This window comes from Oncorhynchus mykiss, chromosome 9 (assembly GCF_057628025.1).
Source record: "Oncorhynchus mykiss isolate SJ-2025 chromosome 9, ASM5762802v1, whole genome shotgun sequence".
NCBI classification, from domain to species: domain Eukaryota; kingdom Metazoa; phylum Chordata; class Actinopteri; order Salmoniformes; family Salmonidae; genus Oncorhynchus; species Oncorhynchus mykiss.
This window is the reverse complement of record NC_143030.1, coordinates 70311205-70338428: the sequence shown is the minus strand read 5'-3', so window position 1 is coordinate 70338428 and position 27224 is coordinate 70311205. Positions and strand designations below refer to the sequence as shown.

At 46.3% G+C, this 27224-nt stretch overlaps 1 protein-coding gene across 3 annotated transcripts in view; it reads right to left on the bottom strand.

Moving 5' to 3' along the window:
* Window positions 1–27224, bottom strand: part of LOC110531237 (low-density lipoprotein receptor-related protein 1) — a 247203-nt gene that overhangs the window by 135001 nt on the left and 84978 nt on the right. For all 3 annotated transcript variants that reach the window (XM_036988705.2, XM_036988706.2, XM_090185209.1), the window contains exons 3-12: window positions 22163–22297; window positions 13131–13250; window positions 12869–12997; window positions 10340–10446; window positions 9441–9594; window positions 3612–3774; window positions 1540–1762; window positions 1251–1443; window positions 778–927; window positions 230–466 (exon numbers count right to left, since the gene is read on the bottom strand). In XM_036988705.2, coding sequence (XP_036844600.2) covers window positions 230–466; window positions 778–927; window positions 1251–1443; window positions 1540–1762; window positions 3612–3774; window positions 9441–9594; window positions 10340–10446; window positions 12869–12997; window positions 13131–13250; window positions 22163–22297 — 1611 coding nt within the window. The remainder of the gene's footprint in view (window positions 1–229; window positions 467–777; window positions 928–1250; window positions 1444–1539; window positions 1763–3611; window positions 3775–9440; window positions 9595–10339; window positions 10447–12868; window positions 12998–13130; window positions 13251–22162; window positions 22298–27224) is intronic.

The following is a 27224-nucleotide window of genomic DNA, read 5'->3' as shown; positions in this document are numbered from 1 at the left end:
AAGGATAGAGGGATAGAGAGAGGAAGAGAGCGAGAGTGACTTTCTACTAGGGCTTGGTATTGGCAGGGACCTTTGTATCACAATTCCTAGGTAGCTATCTGATACATCTTGTGATTCTATACGCATCACAGTTCTATATGAATTGCGATTTGATTTTGTAATAGGGTGGAACAGAGGGTTGTTGTAATGCATTTCATGTGAAACACTATGGTACCAGATCAGTCCTCACCATCCTTCAGGATGGTGTCTCTCTCGGTGCCGTCGATCTTCTGCCGTCCAATTATATAACTCACGGCGTCAGCGAAGTAGACAAATTCGCTCTCGGCGTGGAAGTCCAGCGCCCTCGGGTTCATCAGGTTCTCAATGGGGATCATGTACTCGTCTGGGACCTTGGCATTCATGTCCATGCCACGGATGATGCCAGGGCGGCCCTTACCGTACACCAGGAACAACTCGTGTTCAGGTTCTGCAGAGGGAACATCAGAAAACATTCCATCATTGTCATGGGAACATTGCTGAACGGTTAGTTACAAGATTGGAGAAACACAACAACGAGACCTTTTCTGTCCAAAGAGTATGTCGTGGTTATGTAAATGGTAATTTTTTTTGCTTCGAGAAATTATATTCAACTCATATTGCTACTACATAAATTGCAGGTCTGTTCTGTATGGAGTTCAATGCTGAGCTGAGATGTGCTGTTGTGTGTGATTTCCATGCTATGCTCAGTGTATGGCATTCAATTCAATTCAATTCAATTAAAACTTAGAAAGTACTCACTCTTGCAGGACTTCCCATCGCTGCCCAGGCTGAATCCAGAGCGACAGCGGCAGGTCCAGGTCTTGTGGCTGTTCCCCAGCAGACAGAGGTCTGAGCAGCCTCCTGGCTTCTTAAACTGGTCCGGGGCACACGCATGACTCTTCTCTCTCACTGGGCACCAGCGGACAAGAGAGGGGTCAGGGGGCAGTGGTCAGAAGCGAATGATCAGCACTAGGCACCAACATGGCTACAACTAGATACAGACAGATAGATACTCTTCTGGACTCCTCCAACCAGGATTTCAGGAAAACGGTACCATAATTTTGCTGCCCTAGGCCTGTACCTACATGGAGGTTGGCGTGTCTGGTGGTACACATGCAGGGCTGGAACAAAAACCTGTGCACACTACGTTCCAAACTTCATGGCAAAGATTGTCCCATTCCTACAGCAGCTGTTCTGGATACATGCATGGGGGTTTGTGGGTGTGAATCTACCTGGGGGTTGGCGTCTCTGATGGTACACGTGCAGGGCGGCGCCGCGGTCCACCCTGGTAACCACTGTGTAGTCAGAGGAGTTGAAACGGTTGATCCGGATCACACTGGTCTTAGCGGGGTTTAGGTTGCCTTCGTCTGAGTTGGTGGCGTACAGGTAGTTCTCAAACACCGTCAGCCCATAAAGGTGTTCAATCTAACAGATTAACAACAGAAACACAGTACGAGTTGGTGTCTATATGTGTATTGTGTATGTGTGTATGTGTGTATGTGCGTGTGTGTGTGTCCTCACCAGCAGGCCCTGTATGATGGTGTGTCTGTTCTTGCCTTCGTAGTCCACCACCTCTACATAGTCCAGGTAGGCATCAGCCCAGTAGACCAGCCTGTTGACCAGGTCCAGGGTGATACCGTGGGGGAACACGATCTTACTATCCACCAGCTTGGTCCGGTTCTGACCGTCCATGTCACAACGCTCCACCTTGGGAGTTTGACCATAGTCCGTGAAGAATACCTTCCTGTAGGGAGCGAGGAGAGGTAGAGGAGCGAGGGGAGGTAGAGGAGCAAGGGGAGGTAGAGGAGCGAAGGGAGGTAGAGGAGCGAGGGGAGGTAGAGGAGCAAGGGGAGGTAGAGGAGCGAAGGGAGGTAGAAGAGTAAGGGGAGGTAGAGGAGAGAGGGGAGGTAGAGGAGCAAGGGGAGGTAGAGGAGCGAGGGGAGGTAGAGGAGCGAGGGGAGGTAGAGGAGCGAGGGGAGGTAGAGGAGTAAGGGGAGGTAGAGGAGTAAGGGCAGGTAGAGGAGTAAGGGCAGGTAGAGGAGAAGGGAGGTAGAGGAGCAAGGGGAGGTAGAGGAGCGATGGGAGGTAGAGGAGCGAGGGGAGGTAGAGGAGCGAGGGGAGGTAGAGGAGCGAGGGGAGGTAGAGGAGCGATGGGAGGTAGAGGAGTAAGGGCAGGTAGAGGAGTAAGGGCAGGTAGAGGAGAAGGGAGGTAGAGGAGCAAGGGGAGGTAGAGGAGCGATGGGAGGTAGAGGAGCGAGGGGAGGTAGAGGAGCGAGGGGAGGTAGAGGAGCGAGGGGAGGTAGAGGAGCGATGGGAGGTAGAGGAGCGATGGGAGGTAGAAAAGCAAAGGGAGGTAGAGGAGCGATGCGAGGTAGAGGAGCGAGGGGAGGTAGAGGAGCGAAGGGAGGTAGATGAGCGAGGGGAGGTAGAGGAGCAAGGGGAGGTAGAAAAGCAAGGGGGGGTAGAGGAGCGAGGGGAGGTAGAAAAGCAAGGGGTGGTAGAGGAGCGAAGGGAGTTAGAGGAGCGAAGGGAGGTAGAGGAGCAAAGGGAAGTAGAGGAGCGATGGGAGGTAGAGGAGCGAGGGGAGGTAGAGGAGCAAAGGGAAGTAGAGGAGCGATGGGAGGTAGAGGAGCAAAGGGAAGTAGAGGAGCGATGGGAGGTAGAGGAGCGAGGGGAGGTAGAAAAGCAAAGGGAGGTAGAGGAGCGAAGGGAGGTAGAGGAGCGAAGGGAAGTAGAGGAGCGATGGGAGGTAGAGGAGCGATGGGAGGTAGAGGAGCGAAGGGAGGTAGAGGAGCGAAGGAAGGTAGAAAAGCAAAGGGAGGTAGAGGAGCGACGGGAGGTAGAGGAGCAAAGGGAGGTAGAGGAGTGATGGGAGGTAGAGGAGCAAAGGGAGGTAGAGGAGCAAAGGGAGGTAGAGGAGCAACGGGAGGTAGAGGAGCAAAGGGAAGTAGAGGAGTGATGGGAGGTAGAGGAGCGAGGGGAGGTAGAAAAACAAAGGGAGGGAGAGGAGCAAAGGGAGGTAGAGGAGCAAAGGGAGGTAGAGGAGTGTGTGGGGATATTAAATTGAGGAAAGGGAGGACTGACCGCATTATAATGTACTTCTTCAATTTAGATTTGACCCCTCACATTCAAGATGCACCAAACCATTTTGACGTGCCAGCATCAACAAGGGTAAGTGATCATGCATGTTGCATGTGTTTGTATGTCTTAGAGGAGGAAGTGTTCTGACTGACTAAGGGCTGGGTGGGCAGTCACCTGACTGACTAAGGGATGGGTGGGCAGTCACCTGACTGACGAAGGGCTGGGTGGGCAGTCACCTGACTGACTAAGAGCTGGGTGGGCAGTCACCTGACTGACTAAGAGCTGGGTGGGCAGTCACCTGACTGACTAAGGGCTGGTCGGGCAGTCAACTGACTGACTAAGGGCTGGGTGTACAGTCACCTGACTAACGAAGGGCTGGGTGGGCAGTCACCTGACTGACTAAGAGCTGGGTGGGCAGTCACCAGACCAGAAGGACCAAGGGCAAGTACACAAGAAAGCATCTCAGGGCACTTCTTAGGGGTCTCTGGGGTTGTTATCGGGGTAGTGCTCACCCCATGAGGGGGTCCAGGGCGATGCCTTTAGGGTTGTAGAGCTCCTGATCCAGCAGAGTGACACACGTCTGGCCGTCGACATTGCACACGAATATACGATCGTCCACATTGTCCTCAAAGTAGAAGTTTCCTGTCAGCCAGTCAATAGCCATCTGCTCCACATCTGGTGGGATACAGAAAAGAGGTTACAGTGCCTTGCAAAAGTATTCACCCCCTTTGGCATTTTCCTATTTTGTTGCACTACAACCTGTAATTTAAATAGATTTTTATTTGGATTTCATGTAATGGACATACACAACATATTCAAAATTGGTGAAATGAAAGATTTAATTTTTTTACTTGTTTCAAAATTATGATTTTTTTAAAATCCGGAAAAGTGGTATGTATGCCACTACTACAGGGTGGGATGGGACAGGCTACCTATATGTGGTTGGGATGCTTTGCTGTGAAGCCCCTAAATAAGATCTGGTGCAACCAATTACCTTCAGAAGTCACCTAATTAATTAAATAAAGTCCACGTGTGCAATCTAAGTGTCACATGATCTCAGGGTATATATACACCTGTTATGAAAGGCCCCAGAATCTGCAACACCACTAAGCAAGGGCCACCACCAAGCAAGCAGCACCATGAAGACCAATGAGCTCTCCAAACAGGTCAGGGACAAAGTTGTGGAGAAGTACAGATCAGGGTTGGGTTATAAAAAAATATAAGAAACTTTGAACATCCCACGGAGCACCATTAAATCCACTATTAAAAAATGGAAAGAATATGGCACCACAACAAACCTGCCAAGAGAGGGCCGCACACCAAAAATCACGGACCAGGCAAGAAGGGCATTAATCAGAGTGGCAACAAAGAGACCAAAGATAACCCTGAAGGAGATGCAAAGCTCCACAGCAGAGATTGGAGTATCTGTCTATAGGACCACTTTAAGCCGTACACTCCACAGAGCTGGGCTTTACGGAGGAGTGGCCAGAAAAGAGCCATAACTTAAAGAAAAAAATAAGCAAACACGTTTCGTGTTTGCCAAAAGGCACGTGGGGGACTCCCCAAACATATGGAAGATGGTACTCTGGTCAGATGAGACTAAAATATACCTTTTGGCCATCAAGAAAAATGCTATGTCTGGCACTAACCCAACAACTCACTTCACCCCGAGAACACCATCCCCACAGTGAAGCATGGTGGTGGCAGCATCATGCTGTGGGGATGTTTTTCATCGGCAGGGAGTGGGAAACTGGTCAGAATTGAAGGAATCATGGATGGTGCTAAATACTTCCAGAGATTTGAGACTGGGACGGAGGTTCACCTTCCATCAGAACATTGACACTAAGCACACTGCTAAAGCAACACTCAAGTGGTTTAAGGGGAAACATTTAAATGTCTTGGAATGGCCTAGTCAAAGCCCAGACCTCAATCCAATTGAGAATCTGTGGTATGACTTAAAGATTGCTGTACACCAGCGGAACCCATCCAACTTGAAGGAGCTGGATCAGTTTTGCCTTGAAGAATGGGCAAAAATCCCAGTGGCTAGATGTGCCAAGCTTATATGTGCTGCAAAGTATTGACTTTGGGGGGTGAATAGTTATGCACACTCAAGTTTTCTTTTTTTATTTTTTTATTCTAGTTTGTTTAAAAATAAAAAATAAAAATATTTATCATCTTCTAAGTTGTGTAAATGAAATGATACAAGCCCCTCAAAATATATTTTAATTCCATGTTGTAAGGCAACAAAATAGGCAAAATGCCAAGGGTGGTGAATACTTTCTCAAAGCACTGTTAGTATGTGGGTGATACAGGCAGAGAGATGTTTTTATTATTTTGGAACTTTTGTGAGTGTAATGTTTACCGTTAATTATTATCTACTTCACTTGCTTTGGCAATGTTAACATATGTTTCTCATGCCAATAAAGCCCTTCAATTGAATTGAATAGAATTGAGAGGAGAGCAAGAGAGTTCGAGAGAGAAGGCAACACAATTAGCAACACAATTTGACCCAAACAAATCATGAGAAAACAAAAAGATAATTACTTGACACATCGGAAAGAATTAACAAAAAAACAGAGCAAAAATGCTATTTGGCCCTAAACAGAGAGTACACAGTGGCAGAATACCTGACCACTGTGACTGACCCAAACTTAAGGAAAGCTTTGACTATGTACAGACTCAGTGAGCATAGCCTTGCTATTGAGAAAGGCCGCCGAAGGCAGACCAGGCTTCCAAGAGAAGACAGGCTATGTGCACACTGTCCACAGAATGAGGTGGAAACTGAGCTGCACTTCCTAACCTCCTGCCCAATGTATGACCATATTAGAGACACACATTTCCCTCAGATTACACAGATCCACAAAGAATTTGAAAACAAACCCAATTTTGATAAACTCCCATATCTAGTGGGGGAAATACCACAATGGCAATGACAGCAGCAAGATTTGTGACCTGTTGCCACAAGAAAAGGGCAACCAGTGAAGAACAAACACCATTGTAAATACAACCCATATTTATGCTTATTTATTTTCCCTTGTGTACCCTTAACCATTTGTACATTGTTACAACACTGTATATATACGTAATATGACATTTGTAATGTCTTTGTTGTTTTAAAACTTCTGTATCTGTAATGTTTACTGTTAACTTTTATTGTTTATTTCACTTTTGTATATTTTCTACCTCACTTGTTTTGGCAATGTTAACACGTTTCCCCTGCCAATGAAGCCCCTTGAATTGAGCTGAATTGAAAGAGAGAGAGAGAGAGAGAGAGAGAGAGAGAGAGAGAGAGAGAGAGAGAGAGAGAGTGAGAGACAGAGAGAGAGAGTTAGAGAGAGACAGAGAGAGAGAGTGAGAGAGAATTAAAGTGAGAGAGAGAGAGAGAGAGAGAGAGAGAGAGAGAGAGAGAGAAAGAGAGCGAGTTAGAGACAGAGAGAGAGAGCGAGAGAGAGCGAGAGAGAATTAGAGTGAGAGACAGAGAGAGAGAGACAGAGTGTTAGCAAGAGAGACAGAGAGAGCGAGAGAGAGAGAGGAGACTAAACAAGAGCCGCATTGTAATTTAGGAGTTCCTGTCATGGTGTTACATTGGCTAGTCTAGAGGGTTGTCCACCACTTGAATGGAGTGACATACTTTGAGAGAAAGAGGGGAGGGGAGAGGAGAGGGAGAAAAGGAGAGAGACAGCGAGACAGACAGAAAAAATATTGGCGCTGAACTGACCCAAACACAGCCCATTAGCCCAGCCCACCCAGTGGGAGAGAAAGAGATTAACCCTCTCCACCAACCCACAGCCTGCTTGGTGACCTGACATGCCCCAACCCTGACTAACAACCCTGCCTCATTCGTATACCCTTTTCACACAACTGAGTTGAGCCAAGCCGAACCAAGCTAAGCCAGGCGGTGCAGGTTGCTAGTTGCTGGAACCGTGCTTAAAATGACAAGGTTAATCAGAGACAGCCCAGCAAAATACAGTTGGAATCGGTATGGTAGTGTAGAAAGGGTAACACTTGTCCATGGGAAAGACTGACAACACACACTCGCTCTGTCTGAGCACTGACTGACTGCCTGACTCTCTGGCTGACTGGCTGCCAGACTCACTGGCTAAATGGCTGGCTGAGAAGATTGACAGCAGAATGAGGAAAAATAGCTGGGTTTGAATTAAATGCTAGTAGTGTTATTTTGGAGGCTGTGGTTCGACCCTCTTGGTTTCTTCCAGCTGACTACAAGAGCAAGGGCTAGTCTCTGACAATGAGAGTCTATCTGTGAGAAGGCGGTTGGGTAGGGAGTGTGGAGGGGCAGTTCCACAGAGAGACCTAGCCTGTCCCATCCCACCCCCCTGTAGGTAGCCTGTCCCATTCCACCCCCCAGTAGTTTGCCTGTTCCATTCCACCCCCCTATAGTTTGCCTGTCCCATCCCACCCCCTTGTAGTTTGCCTGTCCCATCCCAACCACCTATAGTTAGCCTGTCCCATCCCACCTTGTAGTCAGCCTGTCCCATCCCAACCACCTATAGTTAGCCTGTCCCATCCCACCTTGTAGTCAGCCTGTCCCATCCCACCCCCATGTAGGTAGCCTGTCCAATCCCACCCACTTGTAGCCAGCCTGTCCCATCCCAACCACATATAGCTAGCCTGTCCCATCCCACCCCCCTGTAGTGTGCCTGTCCCATCCCACCCCCTGTAGTTAGCCTGTCCTATCCCACCCCCTATAGGAAGCCTGTCCCATCCCACGCCCCTGTAGTTAGCCTGTCCCATCCCACCCCCTTGTAGTTAGCCTGTCCCATCCCAACCACAAAATGTTAGCCTGTCCCATCCCACCCCCATATAGTTAGCCTCTCCCATCCCACCCCCTATAGGTAGCCTGTCCCATCCCACCCCCTTGTAGGGAGCCTGTCCCATTCTAACCACCTATAGGTAGCCTGTCCCATCCCAACCACATATAGTTAGCCTGTCCCATCCCACACCCCTATAGGTAGCCTGTCCCATCCCAACCACCTATAGGTAGCCTGTCCCATCCTACCCCCTTGTTGGGAGCCTGTCCCATCCCACCCCCCTGTAGTGTGCCTGTCCCATCCCAACCACATATAGTTAGCCTGTCCCATCACAACCACATATAGTTAGCCTGTCCCATCCCACCCTCTTGTAGTTAGCCTGTCCCATCCCACCCCCTATAGTGTGCCTGTCCCATCCCACCCCCCTATAGGTAGCCTGTCCCATCCCACCCCCTTGTAGGGAGCCTGTCCTATTCTAACTACCTATGGGTAGCCTGTCCCATCCCAACCACATATAGTTAGCCTGTCCCATCCCACCCCCCTATAGGTAGCCTGTCCCATCCCACCCCCTTGTAGGGAGCCTGTCCCATTCTAACCACCTATAGGTAGCCTGTCCCATCCCAAACACATATAGTCAGCCTGTCCCATCCCACCCCCTGTAGTTAGCCTGTCCCATACCACCTTCTAGTCAGCCTGTCCCATCCCACCCCCCTGTAGGTAGCCTGTCCGATCCCACCCACTTGTAGCCAGCCTGTCCCATCCCAACCACATATAGCTAGCCTGTCCCATCCCACCCCCCTGTAGTGTGCCTGTCCCATCCCACCCCCTGTAGTTAGCCTGTCCCATACCACCTTGTAGTCAGCCTGTCCCATCCCACCCCCCTGTAGGTAGCCTGTCCGATCCCACCCACTTGTAGCCAGCCTGTCCCATCCCAACCACATATAGCTAGCCTGTCCCATCCCACCCCCCTGAAGTGTGCCTGTCCCATCCCACGCCCATGTAGTTAGCCTGTCCCATCCCACCCCCTTGTAGTTAGCCTGTCCCATCCCAACCACATATAGTTAGCCTGTCCCATCCCACCCCCTGTAGGTAGCCTGTCCCATCCCACCCACTTGTAGCCAGCCTGTCCCAGATCTGTTTGTGCTGTCTTCCTATGGTCATTGTCACACCAATGGCATGATAGCACAGACATGTGGGAGACCCGGCTAGGGCAGAGACATCTGGGCCTTATGTGTCCCCATTCCCCTGGTCTACAGAGATTCAAAATAAAAGGCCTGCCCCGCTCTTATTTTACCAGGCTAGATAATTTAGAACAAATTCTTATTTACAATGAGGGCCTGGCAAGAGGAAAAATGCCTTCTGTGGGGACGGGGGATTAAAAAACAAACAATGTAAGACAAATGGCCAACACAGACAGAAGACACAGGCAATAGCTCAAATACAACAGTAGACAAACAGTGGATGTGTGTGTGTGTGTGTGTGTGTGTGTGTGTGTGTGTGTGTGTGTGTGTGTGTGTGTGTGTGTGTGTGTGTGTGTGAGTGTGTGTGTGTGTGTGTCTGTTCTCCACTCACGGTGCAGGCTGAGTGAGATGTTAATTATCCTGATGTCGTTGACAGTCTTCAGCTCAGGGATGGAGGCACACTTCAGGTGGGTGTTGGCGGACGAGTCGCCCACGTCGATCCAACACACCGTCTCCTGGGCGTAGTTGAAGTCCATGGCAGTGGTCTGTTTTTCAACAATAATAATAATAGCTTGGGTTTTATATAGCGCTTTTCAAAGACCCAAAAATGCTTCACAACAGTTTCAATTTACAGTTAAAAAGTACAAATCCCAGAGGATAAGACATAATCAGCATTATAAAGCTCTTATTTCCAACGTGGTACAGGTGTAGGGGTTAAGGTAAGGGATAGGGATAGCTAGGGATATGGTGAGTGGATAGTTAGATGACATTTTGTTCAAATCAAATCCAATTATATTTGTCACATGTGGCAAATACAACAGGTGTAGTGAAATGACAGTGAAATGCTGACTTACAAGCCCCTAACCAACAATGCAGAGCATTGAAAAAGAAAAAGAAATGTGCTGAATAAACTAAAGGAAAAATAGTAACGCAATAACATAACAATAACGAGGCTAAATACAGGGGGTACCGGTACAGAGGCAATGTTGCGGGGTACAGGTTAGTCAAGGTAATATGTACATGTAGGTAGGGATAAAGTGACTATGCATAGATAATAAACAGAGAGTAGCAGCAGTGTATGTGAAGAGTGTGAAGGAATGTGCATCACTGTGTGTGGCGTCAATATAAGTGTGTGTGTGTCCCTGTGTGTGTGTGTGTGTGTGTGTGTGTGTGTGTGTGTGTGTGTGTGTGTGTGTGTGTGTGTGTGTGTGTGTGTGTGTCAGTGTAGTACGTGTGAGTGTGTGGTTAGAGTCCAGTGAGTATAATAAGGAAATCCAAAAGAGCTCTAACCTTCTTGGTGCTGATGGCCGGGAGGCGGGTGGGCATGCCACTCAGAGACGTACAGCGGATGTCATTGAGGTTAGCGATCAGCAGCACCGGCAGTTGTTCCACAGGATCTGAAAGAGGGAGGAGAGGAAGAAGAGAGAGAGGAAGGGAGGGGAGAAAGGGAGGGAGGGAGGCGAGAGAGAGAGAGAGGAAGGGAGGGGAGAAAGGGAGGGAGGGAGGCGAGAGAGAGAGAGAGAGAGAGAGGAAGGGAGGGGAGAAAGGGAGGGAGGCGAGAGAGAGAGAGGGGAAGGGAGATGAGAAGGGGAGAAGGGAGGCGAGAGCGAGAGAGAGGAAGGGAGGGGAGAAAGGGAGGGAGGGAGGCGAGAGAGAGAGAGAGAGGAAGGGAGGGGAGAAAGGGAGGCGAGAGAGAGGAAGGGAGAGGAAGGGAGGGGAGAAAGGGAGGGAGGGAGGCGAGAGAGAGAGAGGAAGGGAGGGGAGAAAGGGAGGGAGGGAGGCGACAGAGAGAGAGAGAGGAAGGGAGGGGAGAAAGGGAGGGAGGGAGGCGAGAGAGAGAGAGAGAGAGGAAGGGAGGGGAGAAAGGGAGGGAGAGAGGCGAGAGACAGAGAGAGGAAGGGAGAGGAGAAAGGGAGGGAGGGAGGCGAGAGAGAGAGAGAGGAAGGGAGGGGAGAAAGGGAGGGAGGGAGGCGAGAGAGAGAGAGAGAAAGGGGAGGGAGGCGAGAGAGAGAGAGAGAGAGAGAGCGAGAGAGAGAGAGAGAGAGAGAGAGAGAGAGAGAGAGAGAGAGAGAGAGAGAGAGAGAGGGAGGGAAAAAGGGAAAAAGGGAAGAGAAAGAAGGAGAGGTCGAGAGGGATGATGGTGAGAGGAGAGGAGAGGGATAAAAGGAGAGGGATGATGGTGAGAGGAGAGGGATAAAGGTGAGAGGAGAGGGATGATGGTGAGAGGAGAGGGATAAAAGGAGAGGGATGATGGTGAGAGGAGAGGGATAAAAGGAGAGGAATGATGGTGAGAGGAGAGGGATAAAAGGAGAGGGATGATGGTGAGAGGAGAGGGATGATGGTGAGAGGAGAGGGATAAAAGGAGAGGGATGATGGTGAGAGGAGAGGGATAAAAGGAGAGGGATGATGGTGAGAAGAGAGGGATAAAAGGAGAGGGAAGATGGTGAGAGGAGAGGGATGATGGTGAGAGGAGAGGAGAGGGATAAAAGGAGAGGGATGATGGTGAGAGGAGAGGGATAAAAGGAGAGGGGAGATGGTGAGAGGAGAGGGATGATGGTGAGAGGAGAGGGATAAAAGGAGAGGGGTGATGGTGAGAGGAGAGGGATAAAAGGAGAGGGATGATGGTGAGAGGAGAGGGATGATGGTGAGAGGAGAGGGATAAAAGGAGAGGGATGATGGTGAGAGGAGCGGGATGATGGGGAGAGGAGAAGGATAAAGGTGAGAGGAGAGGAGAGGGATGAAAGGAGAGGGAAGATGGTGAGAGGAGAGGGATGAAAGGAGAGGGATGATGGTGAGAGGAGAGGGATAAAAGGAGAGGGATGATGGTGAGAGGAGAGGGATAAAAGGAGAAGGATGATGGTGAGAGGAGAGGGATGAAAGGAGAGGGAGGATGGTGAGAAGAGATGGATGATGGTGAGAGGAGAGGGATAAAAGGAGAGGGATGATGGTGAGAGGAGAGGAAAGGGATTAAAGGAGCGGGATGATGGTGAGAGGAGAGGGATAAAATGAGAAGGATGATGGTGAGAGGAGAGGGATAAAAGGAGAGGGATAAAGGTGAGAGGAGAGGAAAGGGATTAAAGGAGAGGGATGATGGTGAGAGGAGAGGTATTAAAGGAGAGGGATGATGGTGATAGGAGAGAGATTAAAGGAGAGGGATGATGGTGAGAGGAGAGGGATAAAAGGAGAGGGATGATGGTGAGAGGAGAGGGATAAAATGAGAAGGATGATGGTGAGAGGAGAGGGATAAAAGGAGAGGGATGATGGTGAGAGGAGAGGAAAGGGATTAAAGGAGAGGGATGATGGTGAGAGGAGAGGTATTAAAGGAGAGGGATGATGGTGAGAGGAGAGAGATTAAAGGAGAGGGATGATGGTGAGAGGAGAGGGATAAAAGGAGATGGATGATGGTGAGAGGAGAGGGATAAAAGGAGATGGATGATGGTGAGAGGAGAGGAATGAAAGGAGAGGGATGATGGTGAGAGGAGAGGAGAGGGATAAAATGAGAAGGATGATGGTGAGAGGAGAGGGATAAAAGGAGAGGGATGAAAGGAGAGGAGAAGAAAGGTCACATAGCTCTGACATCTCTTCCTTGTAAATTCAATTGTAACAGCATGTGTCACGCCGTACAAATTTCATTCCTCCAATAATAACACAGCATGACAGGACCAAAACAAAACAAATCAACTGAAACACAGTTATTACTTGGTCTAGCTTTAGTCTATGACAAGTGTAGACTACACGTCTGTACAGTATGTTGATGTTTGTTTGTTTGTTTGTTTCTCTCTGTGTGTGTGTGTGTGTGTGTGTGTGTGTGTGTCTCACCGTTCTTGGCCTTGCAGGAGCGGTTGTCTGGCTGCAGTAGGTAGCCCTCCACACAGCTGCAGGTGTAGGAGCCCTCGTTGTTGGAGCACGTCTGACTGCATGTCCCATACACACTGCACTCGTTGAAATCTGAGGATTCAGGCAGGGCAATGTCAGTATAGTCAGTCCGTCAGTCAGTCAGTCAGTCAGTCAGTCAGACATGGGACTGTTGTCATATGTTTACTGTAACTTCATGTGCATGTCCAGGACTCAGGAGTCATACCTTTGCATGTCTTTCCATCCTGGCTGACTTCATAGCCAATTTTGCAGTAACACTTGGGCCCTTGGTGTGTTACTGAGCAGTTGCTCTCGCAGCCATGGGTGGCACAGTCTGGTCCAAGCTCTACCACAGAGTGAGATCACAATCACATGAAACACATGGAATGAAACCTGGTTGGCAGCAAACGCCATGGTTCACACTAGAGGTCGACCGATTAATCAGAATGGCCGATTTTCATAACAATCGGAAATCTGTATTTTTGGGCGCCGATTTGCCAATTTTTATTTTTTTATTTTTTTATACCTTTATTTAACTAGGCAAGTCGGTTAAGAACACATTCTTATTTTCAATGACAGCCTAGGAACTGTGGGTTAACTGCCTCGTTCAGGGGCAGAATGACAGATTTTCACCTTGTCAGCTCGGGGGATTCTATCTTGCAACCTTACAGTTCACCTGTCCAACGCAATAATGACCTGCCTCTCTCTCGTTGCACTCCACAAGGAGACTGCCTGTTACGCGAATGCAGTAAGCCAAGGTAAGTTGCTAGCTAGCGTTAAACTTATCTTATAAAAAACAATCAATCATAATCACTAGTTAACTACACATGGTTGATGATATTACTAGATATTATCTATCGTGTACAAGCATACAAGTATCTAAGTATCTGACTGTGCCGTGGTAGGCAGAAGCAGGCGCGTAAACATTCATTCAAACAGCACTTTCGTGCGTTTTGCCAGCAGTTCTTCGTTGTGTGTCAAGCAGTGCGCTGTTTATGACTTCAAGCCTATCAACTCCAGAGATGAGGCTGGTGTAACCGATGTGAAATGGCTAGCTAGTTAGCGGGGTGCGCGCTAATAGCGTTTCAAATGTCACTCGCTCTGACACTTAGTTGTTCCCATTGCTCTGCATGGGTAATGCTGCTTTGAGGGTAGCTGTTGTCGATGTGTTCCTGGTTCGAGCTCAGGTAGGATCGAGGAGAGGGACGGAAGCTATACTGTTACACTGGCAATACTAAAGTGCCAATAAGAACATCCAATAGTCAAGGTATATGAAATACTAATGGTATAGAGAGAAATAGTCCTATAATTCCTATAATAACTACAACCTAAAACTTCTCACCTGGGAATATTACCTGGGAATATTGAAAAGAAATCACCAGCTTTCATATGTTCTCATGTTCTGAGCAAGGAACTTAAACGTTAGCTTTCTTACATGGCACATATTGCACTTTTACTTTCTTCTCCAACACTTAGTTTTTGCATTATTTAAACCAAATAGAACATGTTTCATTATTTATTTGAGGCTAAATTGATTTTATTGATGTATTATATTAAGTTAAAATAAGTGTCCATTCAGAATTGTTGTCATTGTCATTATTACAAATACATGTTAAAAAATTGTCAGATTATCGGTATTGGCTTTTTTTGGTCCTCCAATAATCGGTATCGGCGTAGAAAAATCATATTTGGTCGACCTCTAATAAAAACAACATAAAAAATCTATATATAATTTAACAAAAAACATTTTAGAGATTACTAATGTTACTGTCTCCACTACAACAAAACAATACTTAAATAAATGTCCTTGAAACATTTAGTTGAGATACAGTACAGTTCCATTCATTCCTATGGAAGACTGCTCCTACTGGGGAGTACCAGTATGGCCGACCGGTGGCTTCTAAGCCTCTCAATGGCCAATACATAGCATCAGCAATCAAGGGTTTATATCAAATCAAATCAAATGTTATTTGTCACATGCACTGAATACAACAGGTGTAGGTAGACCTTACAGTGAAATGCTTACTTACAAGCCCTTAACCAACAATGCAGTTTTAAGAATCCCTCCCCCCGAAAAAAATAATTAAAAGTAAGAGTTAAGAATAACAAATAATTAAAGAGTAGCAGTAATAACATAACAATAACATAACAATAACGAGGCTAAATACAGGGGGTACCGGTACAGAGTCAATGTTGCGGGGTACAGGTTAGTCAAGGTAATTGTGGTAATATGTACATGTAGGTAGGGATAAAGTGACTATGCATTGATAATAAACAGAGAGTAGCAGCAGTGTAGAAGAGGGGGAGGGGGAGGGCAATGCAAATAGTCTGGGTAGCCATGTGATTAGCTGTTCAGGAGTCTTATGGCTTGGGGGTAGAAGCTGTTTAGAAGCCTCTTGGACCTAGACTTGGCGCTCTGGTACCGCTTGCTGTGCAATAGCAGAGAGAACAGTCTATGACTAGGGTGGCTAGAGTCTTTGACAATTTTTAGGGTCTTTCTCTGACACCATCTGGTATTAAGGTCCTGGATGGCAGGAAGCTTGGCCCCGGTGATGTACTGGGCCGTACGCACTACCCTCTGTAGTTACCATGCCAGGGAGTCATGCAACCTTTTGAGGATCTGAGGACCCATACCAAATCTTTTCAGTCTCCTGAGGGGGAATAGGTTTTGTCGTGCCTTCATCATGACTATCTCGGTGTGCTTGGACCATGTTAGTTTGTTGGTGATGTGGAACACAAGGAACTTGAAGCTCTCAACCTGCTCTACTAAAGCCCCGTTGATGAGAATAATCTCCTTTGTCTTGAACACGTTGAGGGAGAGGTTGTTGTCCTTGCACCACATGGTCAGGTCTCTGATCTCCTCCCTATAGGCTGTCTCATCGTTGTTGTCGGTGATGAGGCCTACCACTGTTGTGTCATCGGCAAACTTAATGATGGTGTTGGAGTCGTTCCTGGTTGTGCAGTCATGAGTGAACAGGGAGTAAAGGAGGGGACTGAGCACGCACCCCTGAGGGGCCACCGTGTTGAGGATCAGCGTGGCGGATGTGTTGTTACCTACACTTACCACCTGGGGTCGGCCCGTCAGGAAGTCCAGGATCCAGTTGCAGAGGGAGGTATTTAGTCCCAGAGTCCATAGCTTAGTGATGAGCTTTGAGGGCACTATGGTGTTGAACGCTGAGCTGTAGTCAATTAATAGCATTCTCACTAGCTGTTCCATTTGTGCAGGTGTGAAAGGGCAGTGTACAGTACAATAGAGATTGCATCATCTGTGGATCTGTTGGTGTGGTATGCAAATTGGAGTGGGTCTAGGGTTTCTGGGATAATGGTGTTGATGTGAGCCATGACCAACCTTTCAAAGCATTTCATGGCTACATACGTGAGTGCTACGAGCAGATTACCTTAGTGTTCTTGGGCACAGGGATTATGGTGGTCTGCTTGACACATGTTGGTATTACAGACTCATACAGGGAGAGGTTGAAAATGTCAGTGAAGACACTTGCCAGTTGGTCAGCACATGCTCAGAGTACATGTCCTGGTAATCCGTCTGGCCCTGTGGCCTTGTGAATGTTGGCCTGTCTTACTAACATCGGCTGCGGAGAGCGTGATCACACAGTCATCCGGAACAGCTGATGCTCTCATGCATGTTTCAGTGTTACTTGCCTCGAAGCAAGCATAGAGGTTATTTAGCTCGTCTGGTAGGCTTGTGTCACTGGGCAGCTCATGAATGTGCTTCCCTTTGTAGTATGTAATAGTTTGCAAGCCCTGCCACATCCGACGAGCGTCGGAGCCGGTGTAGTATGATTCGATCTTAGTCCTGTATTGACGCTTTTCCTGTTTGATGGTTTGTCGGAGGGCAACACGTGCAACACATCCTGAACAACGAGGATGATACCAATCCATACAGAACAGTCCGTGCTATCTGGGATCCTTGGGACATCCATACCCCATTGAAGGTGAAATGTAAAATGGTTACGGTAAGGGTAAAGGTTAGGGTTTAGGGTATGGACGTCCCAAGGATACGGGATAGCACTGAACCAAAGAGAACCAACCTCCAAATAGAAAACAAAATCAAGGAAAAAAAACCAAAGCCTGTAACATAAGCAATAGCTTCCTTCCTCCAGTCAACACACTAATAGCCTGTCTGCAGATCAGCTGTGAAAATGCTTATCTTAATTCATGAGCTATCTTCCCATCGATGGTCTCCAATGACACAATGTCCTTTGGCCGGGAGTGAGGGACATCCTACTAGCTCCTCGCTCTGCATATGAAAGTGATTAGGGCCCTTAGCCTGCACTTTTGGAATGACTGTTTATAAACACAGACTCCCACCATATCTAGACCAGGACACAGTGTGGTAACAGACTTTAGCACAGTTGAGGCAAGGATCATTTAGACTAGAGAAAGTTAGAGGCTTCTACCCACTGTAATATCAGACTAATCGCTCATACAGTAGAGGCTAATATATAACAGGGCAACAACACGTGTTGCAGTCTCCCCACGCTGCAGTCTCCTCACGCTGCAGTCTCCTCACACTGCAGTCTCCTCACGCTGCAGTCTTCAGCATGCTGCCTGCCAACAGTTTCCTACCTACTAGATCAAAAGGCAGATATGAGAGAAGTGGCCATACAGCCTGTTGTCTGTCTTTCTTTCTGTCTGAGAGAGGACTGCAGCACACCAACAAAGAGCTGCCAAGAAACACATAACCACACAGACACAACACAAGGAAGTGAGATGAACTCTCCGTCTGAGCATCATCACAAAGGTTGCAGAGCATGGAATCCTACTGGCATGTCCAGTGAAGTCCCATTTCCTAGATAACTAAACATACTGCACCAAAGCAGACTGTGCAACCTCATTCAATAATACATCATAATGGGAGGGCACTACAGTATCACACAGGAAGTGGAATATTATCAGTCAGAGTGAAGGGATGTCCACACCACAATCCACAGCCCTGTCCAGCCATGCTGAAAGGAGACCATTACATGCTGACCGTTGAGGGTGGCTAGAGGAGAGCGCAGAGGAGGTTGGACCACTGAAGGGTCCTCATTATGTAAAGCCTGTGGCACTCGGGCCACAATGGCCCTTTTGTGGGGTCTCGCTGAGAGGAAGAAACCCGCTGTGTGTGTGCCCTGTATAAAACCCATTCACTGAGACACACATAGAGACACACAGTGCCAACGCTAGCCAGGGTGCTGCCCCTCCAAGCCTACATCAGGCCAACACCTCACCTTTCTCTAGCCCTGAGCCTCTAGCTTCAACAATCACAATCAGCACAGCAATAAGTGGATATTGCCCGAAGAACACCAATTTCAATTTCAGCCCGTCTCTAATCTAAACCTAGTTTTCTGACTGTGGGTTTCAAAGCACAACACACTCAAGGGAATGAGTCAGAAAGGAAATATGCATAAGGACACATTTTGACTTCAGATGCCATTCTATTCTGTGGTTGCGTCCATAGAATTATAATTACTGCAGAATGGAATCTTTGTTTGTTGTGCCCCACAGTGCCACAGAGAGATGAGAGCAGAATACCATTGAAATATAATTACTTATATTACTTCGATTTGCAGTAAACTGCAGCCAATATACATATTTTGTCACAGGCCATGGAGTGTTACAAAGTCAAAGCACCAACAGGGGAAAAAAAGTCACCAGTCAACTGTTCTCAACAGTAGTATTCATTCAGCCATTTAACCAGGGTTAATTACCTGAGTAAACACATGTCATACTGCTGCCTTGAGTGTTCAACAAGCATGTCACATACACACACACACACAAACACACACACACAAATGCGGTGAGTGATGCTGAGTGTTCTTGGAGTCCATCCAAGAGCAGATAAGGAGGCAGAGAGGAGGAAAAGTATAAAAGTTTGTTGTTTTTCTTCACAGACAGACAGACAGGACAGACAGACAGGACAGTCCAGGGCCTCTCTGATCAATATTTAGGTTGGGTGAACTAGGTGGGGTGAACTAGGTGGGGTGAACTAGGTGGGGTGAACTAGGTGGGGTGAACTAGGGGGGGTGAACTAGGTGGGGTGAACTAGGTGGGGTGAACTAGGTGGGGTGAATTAGGTGGGGTGAACTAGGTGGGGTGAACTAGGTGGGGTGAACTAGGTGGGGTGAATTAGGTGGAGTGAACTAGGTGGGGTGAATTAGGTGGGGTGAACTAGGTGGGGTGAACTAGGTAGGGTGAACTAGGTGGGGTGAATTAGGTGGGGTGAACTAGGTGGGGTGAACTAGGTGGGGTGAACTAGGTGGGGTGAACTAGGTAGGGTGAACTAGGTGGGGTGAATTAGGTGGGGTGAACTAGGTGGGGTGAACTAGGTAGGGTGAACTAGGTGGGGTGAATTAGGTAGGGTGAACTAGGTGGGGTGAACTAGGTGGGGTGAACTAGGTGGGGTAATAGGGGTGAAATGGATGATAAGGACAAACAGCGACAGGACAAGGTTTAAAAACTCAGTATCCCCTCCATACTACTTCACAACCTTCATGACTTCTAAGAGTCTTTCCCAACAACAGATTATTCCTAGTTACATCAATCTACAGTATATACTGAATACTGACTGGCTGACTAGGACTGACTGACTGGATGACTGGCTGACTGGCTGGCCAAGTGAACAATAGAGACGACACTATCAGACTAACTAGGATCCAGTCAGTCACTGGGCATTTGTTACTTACCAGTGAGGAAGCTGCCATGTCTACCTCTCCTTTTATCAAGGCCAGGTCCTGGGTTGAGACATTCCTAACCCTCACCTCTCCTATTTCTGTCTCTGTCTGGTCCAGTGTTCATTTCCTCAACAAAAACAGGGACTCAAATATTCGTCAAACAGCTATTTTTCAGTGGCAAATGACAATACTACACTGAGTGTACAAATCATTAGGAATATTAGGACGGTAATAAGCACAATAAATATTAGCAGCATAGATCGTGGGAAGGATACACCACACCCGGCACACACAGTCTACATCAGCTTTACCCTCGTAGGAAGATGGCCTATATTGATAGGGCCAAATTGAAATGCTTATTTCAGAAGAAATATGAAAAGCATATGCATAAGCATTTGAAAGGGAACAGTTTGGAGATTATGGGGAAATCATCAGACCAAAGTTGAGGACACAACAGTTCACCTGACAGTAGACTGAATCCAAACACTACACTGTTGATTTTATGTGCATTTTACATTTACTGTACTTTGCCACATTTGTTGATAACGAAATCTGAACACCCCCCCCACCCCCGGATACTCTACATTCAGTAACACAATAAGAATACTCCTGGAAAATGTGGGGTATATACACATACAGCATTTCCCTCAGTCAGTTGACAAAAAAATTTGCAAAATTTGTCCAATTAACGGGAGGGATGGGGCAACTACTGGTCCTGTGTGGTGCTCAAAACCCATACAGAGCTGTGAAGCTCAGAGCCAGAGGTCTGACGTCATGTATAGCATGCTACTGTACAGCCACTGCTTTCCAATTTAGGCAGTTATCAGTGCCCAAATCTTCCATTTGTAAAGGTCTACATCTGCAGAGATATGACCAGCCCAGTGGCACCAGCCTCAGATGCCCAGTAACACATAAGCAGGACAAAACCTGGCTATCACACGCTATAATATAACCATTCCACTCCTCACCTCCCACACCTAGCTCCACCATGTTAACATGTATTGTACTGTATTGTACTGCGATAAAATACAACCCTGCCTGCCTGCCTCCTACCTTGCCTGCCTCACTCCCCTCGTCAGCAACTTGTGGATAATTACTTGGACAAAGCGGATGACAAAGTGTGCTTTGAGACATAAGCACCAGGCCAGAGAACGCTTGGCCTGCACAAACCACCAGTTAGTTCAAGCAAACATTGGAATGCTTGTGAAATGGTGAGCTTTCCGTAAAACAGGGGGCTCACACACAAACACTGTGACAGTAGAAAGTTCCGGCAAACACACTGCCACTGCTGTGTCTGTGTTTGTTTGTTTACTCCAGCCACAGGGAAAGCTGTACCAGTGTGCTCACCGGGGACAGGTGTCATGCCTATAGGGAATCTAACACTTCAGACAACAACGGTCACTTTCACTCTTATCCTTTCACACCATTACTTAATATGACCCTCATAAACAAAATGATACACACATAAAACAAGTGAACTTAAAAATAATATTTGAAAAAGAAAGATAGACCATATCTTTCTAAGTATGTATATGACAGAGGACTGTTCGTGCACTTGGCAGTTCTAATGTGTACTGGTCTTTTTCCAGGCCCTGTTCTGTTGTAGAACTTTTGTTTCATAAAGGAGAACTCAAAAGGTTATTTGGCATCAATATTTTTTGTAGGGGAATGCACCCAAACCAACAAACATGTCCCAATTTAACATACACCAAAACATCAAATATGAGCTGGACTAATATCAGTACAGCACACACACTCAATATCCGCTGTATGAATCCTGTATGAACACAACATTGCCTTTTGCCATGAGAGAAACGTCCAGTTAGCATGGTTCTGTTCTAAGCATGCTCTCTCCCTTTGTCTCCACAGTTCCACCCAAACTGTAATCTCTTCTCTGTCCAATAAACATTGTCTTCCTCCATCAACTGCTCTAATGAGATGGCCTCCATTATCACAATGGCTCCTCTTCTCTCTCCTCTCCAAGAAAAAGTAATTCATTTATCAATCAGGCCCTAGAGAATGTGAGGCTCAGAGGCCCCTTCCACGTCTCTGGCAGGCAGAGCAGAGCATTTACCCAGACAGCCATGCCGGCCGGATAGGAGGAGAATCTCATCATCAAATCCAATCCCTAATATTAATTTGAGTCACAGAGAGGAAGACATATTGAGTCTATAGCTTCCCATAGTGGAACAAGACAAAAGAACAGAGCCACACAGAGGGGACATATTGGCTGTGTCTGATATAACTATGTCCGATTTCCTGGCCAAAAACACTGCACTATATAGAGAATAGGGTGTCATTTCAACAGCTATTGAGTCCATGGTGTCTCATTGTGGAACCAGACAAAAGAGGAGCCGAGTCACTGGCTGGCTGTAGCAGGATTAGCTGGCCCAGTGTTCTGTAGGAACTAAGAAATAGGAAGGACCCAAGAAAACAGTTGCCCGAGGTGTGCCTGTACAGATTCTATAGCTACAAAGGGGACTTGCTGATTTACTGTGTGTGTGTGTGTGTGTGTGTGTGTGTGTGTGTGTGTGTGTGTGTGTGTGTGTGTGTGTGTGTGTGTGTGTGTGTGTGTGTGTGTTACCTCTGCAGTGTGGCCCCTCATCCCAGCCATCAGTGCAGTCAGGGCTCCCATCACACAGTCTGCTCATGTGGATACACATGTCTGTCCCCAGACACTCAAACTCATTGCCCGGACACAGGGACACTCTGTGTGGACCTGCAACACAATACACACATTACAGTCAGAGATCAAATTATACCACAGAAACTAGTAACCATTGTAAAAAAATGGTTGCTTTAATATTGCAGATAGATTGTGGTTTCCATCATTGTAATTGTCTGCATCATTTCCAATCCCCCTTATATATTTTTTTGTAAATATATTTCCCTTTATTATTTTCCCCTAAATCTACAATCCCTCCCAGAATTGGAGTAAACAGATGGACAACAACACAACAGTTATATTTTGTTTGTCTATAGTCCCATCTTTCAGCTCCACTTAACCCCGCCCATCTATCTTTGAACACCATCCAGTTGATTTCTATTTGCCATACATTTTTTGTTTCACAAAAGTTCTGATACTTTCTATTCTCTTACATTGTACATATTGTAAATTAAAAATAAAATTTTTTGCTAAGAGTGTTATTATGTTATTGATTGATTAGGACTTTTTAAATCACACAGCAGTGCTATTTACAGACTTAGCTCCAGGTAAATGTTGCAATTCTTCAGCCATTCCTGAACCTGCGACCAAAAACCAGCTACATGTAGACAGTACCAAAACAAATGATCTAATGATTCTGTCTCTTCGCAACAAAATCTGCAGAGCTGGGATAGTTGTATCCCCCATATATATATATATATATCATTCTACTGCTTGCAAGAATTTTGTATAGTAATTTAAATCGAAAAACTCATTTTGAATCCAGCGTTGTTTAGTGTATCAGTTCATAAATCATGTGCCATGGAATCGGTACGTCAAAAATCTCTTCCCAACTATCTTGCAATCTATATGGCACGGCTGTACATTTTTGGTCCTTAAATGACACCGGTATATTTTTTATTTATGCAAATTTTATTTAGCCAATTATGGTCTTTTTAATGCAGAGCCAACAGACAAGGTCATTACTTTCTCCTCCTTCCACTTCCATTTTTTTGTGGTAATGCTGCAATTAGTTGGTTGTAATTTTGGGTAGAGCAGACATTTCCATCTGTGTTAGCTGCATGTATGACATATCTCCACCAGTCCTATTTACGATATCATTTACAAAGATTATACCGTTTTAGGTATAAGTAGGTTTTCCTACTTACAAAGCATGTAGAGGTCTGTAATTTTTATCATAGGTACACTTCAACTGTGAGAGACGGAATCTAAAAAAAAAATCCAGAAAATGACATTGTATGATTTTTAAGTAATTCATTTGCATTTTATTGCATGACATAAGTATTTGATCACCTACCAACCAGTAAGAATTCTGGCTCTCACAGACCTGTTAGTTTTTCTTTAAGAACCCCTCCTGTTCTCCACTCCTTACCTGTATTAACTGCAGCTGTTTGAACTCGTTACCTGTATAAAAAACACCTGTCCACACATTCAATCAAAGACTCCAACCTCTCCACAATGACCAAGACCAGATAGCTGTGTAAGCACATCAGGGATAAAATGGTAGACCTGCACAAGGCTGGGATGGACTACAGGACAATAGGCAAACAGCTTGATGAGAAGGCAACAAATGTTGGTGCAATTATTAGAAAATGGAAGAAGTTCAAGATTACGGTCAATCACCCTCGATTGGGGCTCCATGCAAGATCTCACCTCGTGGGGCATCAATGATCATGAGGAAGGTGAGGGATCAGCCCAGAACTTCACGGCAGGACCTGGTCAATGACCTGAAGAGAGCTGAGACCACAGTCTCAAAGAAAACCATTAGTAACACACTACGCTGTCATGGATTAAAATCCTGCAGCGCACGCAAGGTCCCCCTGCTCAAGCCAGCGCATGTCCAGGCCCGTCTGAAGTTTGCAAATTACCATCTGGATGATCCAGAGGAGGAATGGGAGAAGGTCATGTGGTCTGATGAGACAAAAATAGAGCTTTTTGGTCTAAACTCCACTCGCCATGTTTGGAGGAAGAAGAAGGATGAGTACAACCCCAAGAACACCATCCCAACTGTGAAGCATGGAGGTGGAAACATTGTTCTTTGGGGATGCTTTTCTGCAAAGGGGACAGGACGACTGCACCGTATTGAGGGGAGGATGGATGGGGCCATGTATCGCGGGATCTTGGCCAACAACCTCCTTCCCTCAGTAAGAGCATTGAATATGGGTCGTGGCTGGGTCTTCCAGCATGACAACGATCCGAAACACACAGCCAGGGCAACTAAGGAGTGGCTCCGTAAGAAGCATCTTAAGGTCCTGGAGTGGCCTAGCCAGTCTCCAGACCTGAACCCAATAGAAAATCTTTGGAGGGAGCTGAAAGTCAGTATTGCCCAGCGACAGGCCCGAAACCTGAAGGATCTGGAGAAGGTCTTTCTGGAGGAATGGGCCAAAATCCCTGCTGCAGTGTGTGCAAACCTGGTCAAGAACTACAGGAAACATATGATCTCTGTAATTTCAAAAAAAGGTTTCTGGATTTTTGTTTTAGATTCCGTCTCTCACAGTTGAAGTGTACGTATGATAAAAAATTACAGACCTCTACATGCTTTGTAAGTAGGACAACCTGCAAAATCGGTAGTGTATCAAATACTTGTTCTCCCCACTGTATATACAAATCTTGCATATCTTCATTTCCACAATAAACAAATAATATCCGTAATATTGTTGGCAGTTCATATGAAGGATTGTTACCTCTAACCAGGATTGTTACCTCTAACCAGGATTGTTACCTCTAACCAGGATTGTTACCTCTAACCAGGATTGTTACCTCTAACCAGTATTGTTACCTATAACCAGGATTGTTACCTCTAACCAGGATTGGCATTACAAAAATTACATTTTTGGCAAACAAATATTGTGATTCATCCTGTATTGTCCCTAACATCATCACCCCACAGCAACAGATGTGGGATACACACACACACACACACACGCTCAGATTTTCAACAGTTGATCCATCCCCAGGCCCAACTCAAGAGAAGACTTGATGTGTGAATATATATACAGTTGTACTTGTTTGAGAAGGCATGCAAAATTTAGCAAGAATGGGGAGATTTGACTAACCAATGTCAAGTCCTTGCTGATGGCGCTCAGATACACCCCCTTAAGAATAGGCCCCCTTTCTGAATGTCTGAGTGTGATCCCCTCCCCATGGGTTACTGCAGCTAGTGTTGCCAGCACTGCCACTGCCTGGGTGGGGGCACCTCACTGAAATCCGCTCTGGCTAGGTACAAGGTCATCAAGGTTCACATTAGCAGCTTTGAAAAATTCCTTGTATGTTATGCTCACCCATGTGGGGGATTTGGCTTAGTTGGACCAACCCTGCCAGGCAGGCTCAGAATCTTGAGGAGACAGTGCTGCTTTAGTGGGTCTCTGACAGCATGTATCTTTCTGTCTTGGCTGCATATAAGATACTTTCAGTAGGCCTATAAAACAAATAAGGATTTCTCCTTAGTGTGTGGATCTCTCAGGTGGGTGTCTAGTGAATAGGGTTGGGGACCGCTCCATCATGCGCACCATCATGATAAGACAATCAATAAATAAACTATATTTATAATCTATTTTAACATGTATATCCCATATCTTCACAAAATGTAAAACTCCTGCTTGCAGACACACACACACACACACACAAGGGCTCTGGCATTTGCAACCACTTTCTTTTTTGACTCACTTAACTCCAGTCTTTTTCAAACACAAAAACACACACCGCTCCTACCATCACAATACACCCGCAAATACCCACATACTGTGTGTCATGTTGTATAAATGATAGGAAACAGGTGCAGGAATACGAAATGTGTTTTTATTACTTCAACCAAGATAGCGCATGTCATGAACATGACGGGGACGAAGCCCAAAACAAACAGGTCAAATATAACACAGGGCTGTAAACCCAAACAAAGAGCAAGGTGTAAACCTCTAATAAATACACGGGAGAACGGTAATAACAATTACACAGGATGAGACCCGTATTAACAAAAACATAATTAATGCGTAGTATCAAAGCCGAAACAACAGAGCACAGGTACTCACAAGACCAACAGACATGGAACAACAACCGCCAAGGACAAGGAGAAACAGAGGGCACATATATACACATACTAATCAGGGGGAATGGGAACCAGGTGTGCGTAAGGAGACAAGACAGTCCGGGGTTGGAGGTAATGATCCAGTTCAGTGACGCCTAGAAGACCGGTGATGTAGACCTGGAGCTGGTGAACAGAATGAGCAGCAGTACCGGGAGGATCAGTGACACTGTGCCTTCTGTCCTCTGTTTGCTGTGTTTTTATCACTACCATGTTGATTCCTACCTAATTCCGGAGTTTTGAGTACTTTTGTGTTTCAGTTCCTTATACAGTTGAAGTCGGAAGTTTACATACACCTTAGCCAAGTTTTTCACAATTCCTGACATTTAATCCTAGTAAAAATTCGCTGTATTAGGTAAGTTAGGATCACCCCTTTATTTTAATAATGTGAAATGTCAGAATAATAGTAGAGAGATGTATTTCAGCTTTAATTTCCTTCATCACATTCCCAGTGGGTCAGAAGTTTACATACACTCAATTAGTATTTGGTAGCATTGCCTTTAAATTGTTTAACTTGGGTCAAACATTTCGGGTAGCCTTCCACAAGCTTCCCACAATAAGTTGGGTGAATTTTGGCCCATTCCTCCTGACAGAGCTGGTGTAACAGACAGATTTCTAGGCCTCCTTGCTCGCACACGCTTTTTCAGTTCTGCCCACAAATTTTCTATGGGATTGAGGTCAGGGCTTTGTGATGGCCACTCCAATACCTTGACTTTGTTGTCCTTAAGCCATTTTGCCACAACTTTGGAAGTATACTTGGGATCAATGTCCATTTGGAAGACCAATTTGCGACCAAGCTTTAACTGATGTCTTGAGATGTTGCTTCAATATATCCACTTACTTTTTCTTTTTCATGATGCCATCTATTTTGTGAAGTGCACCAGTCCCTCAGGCAGCAAA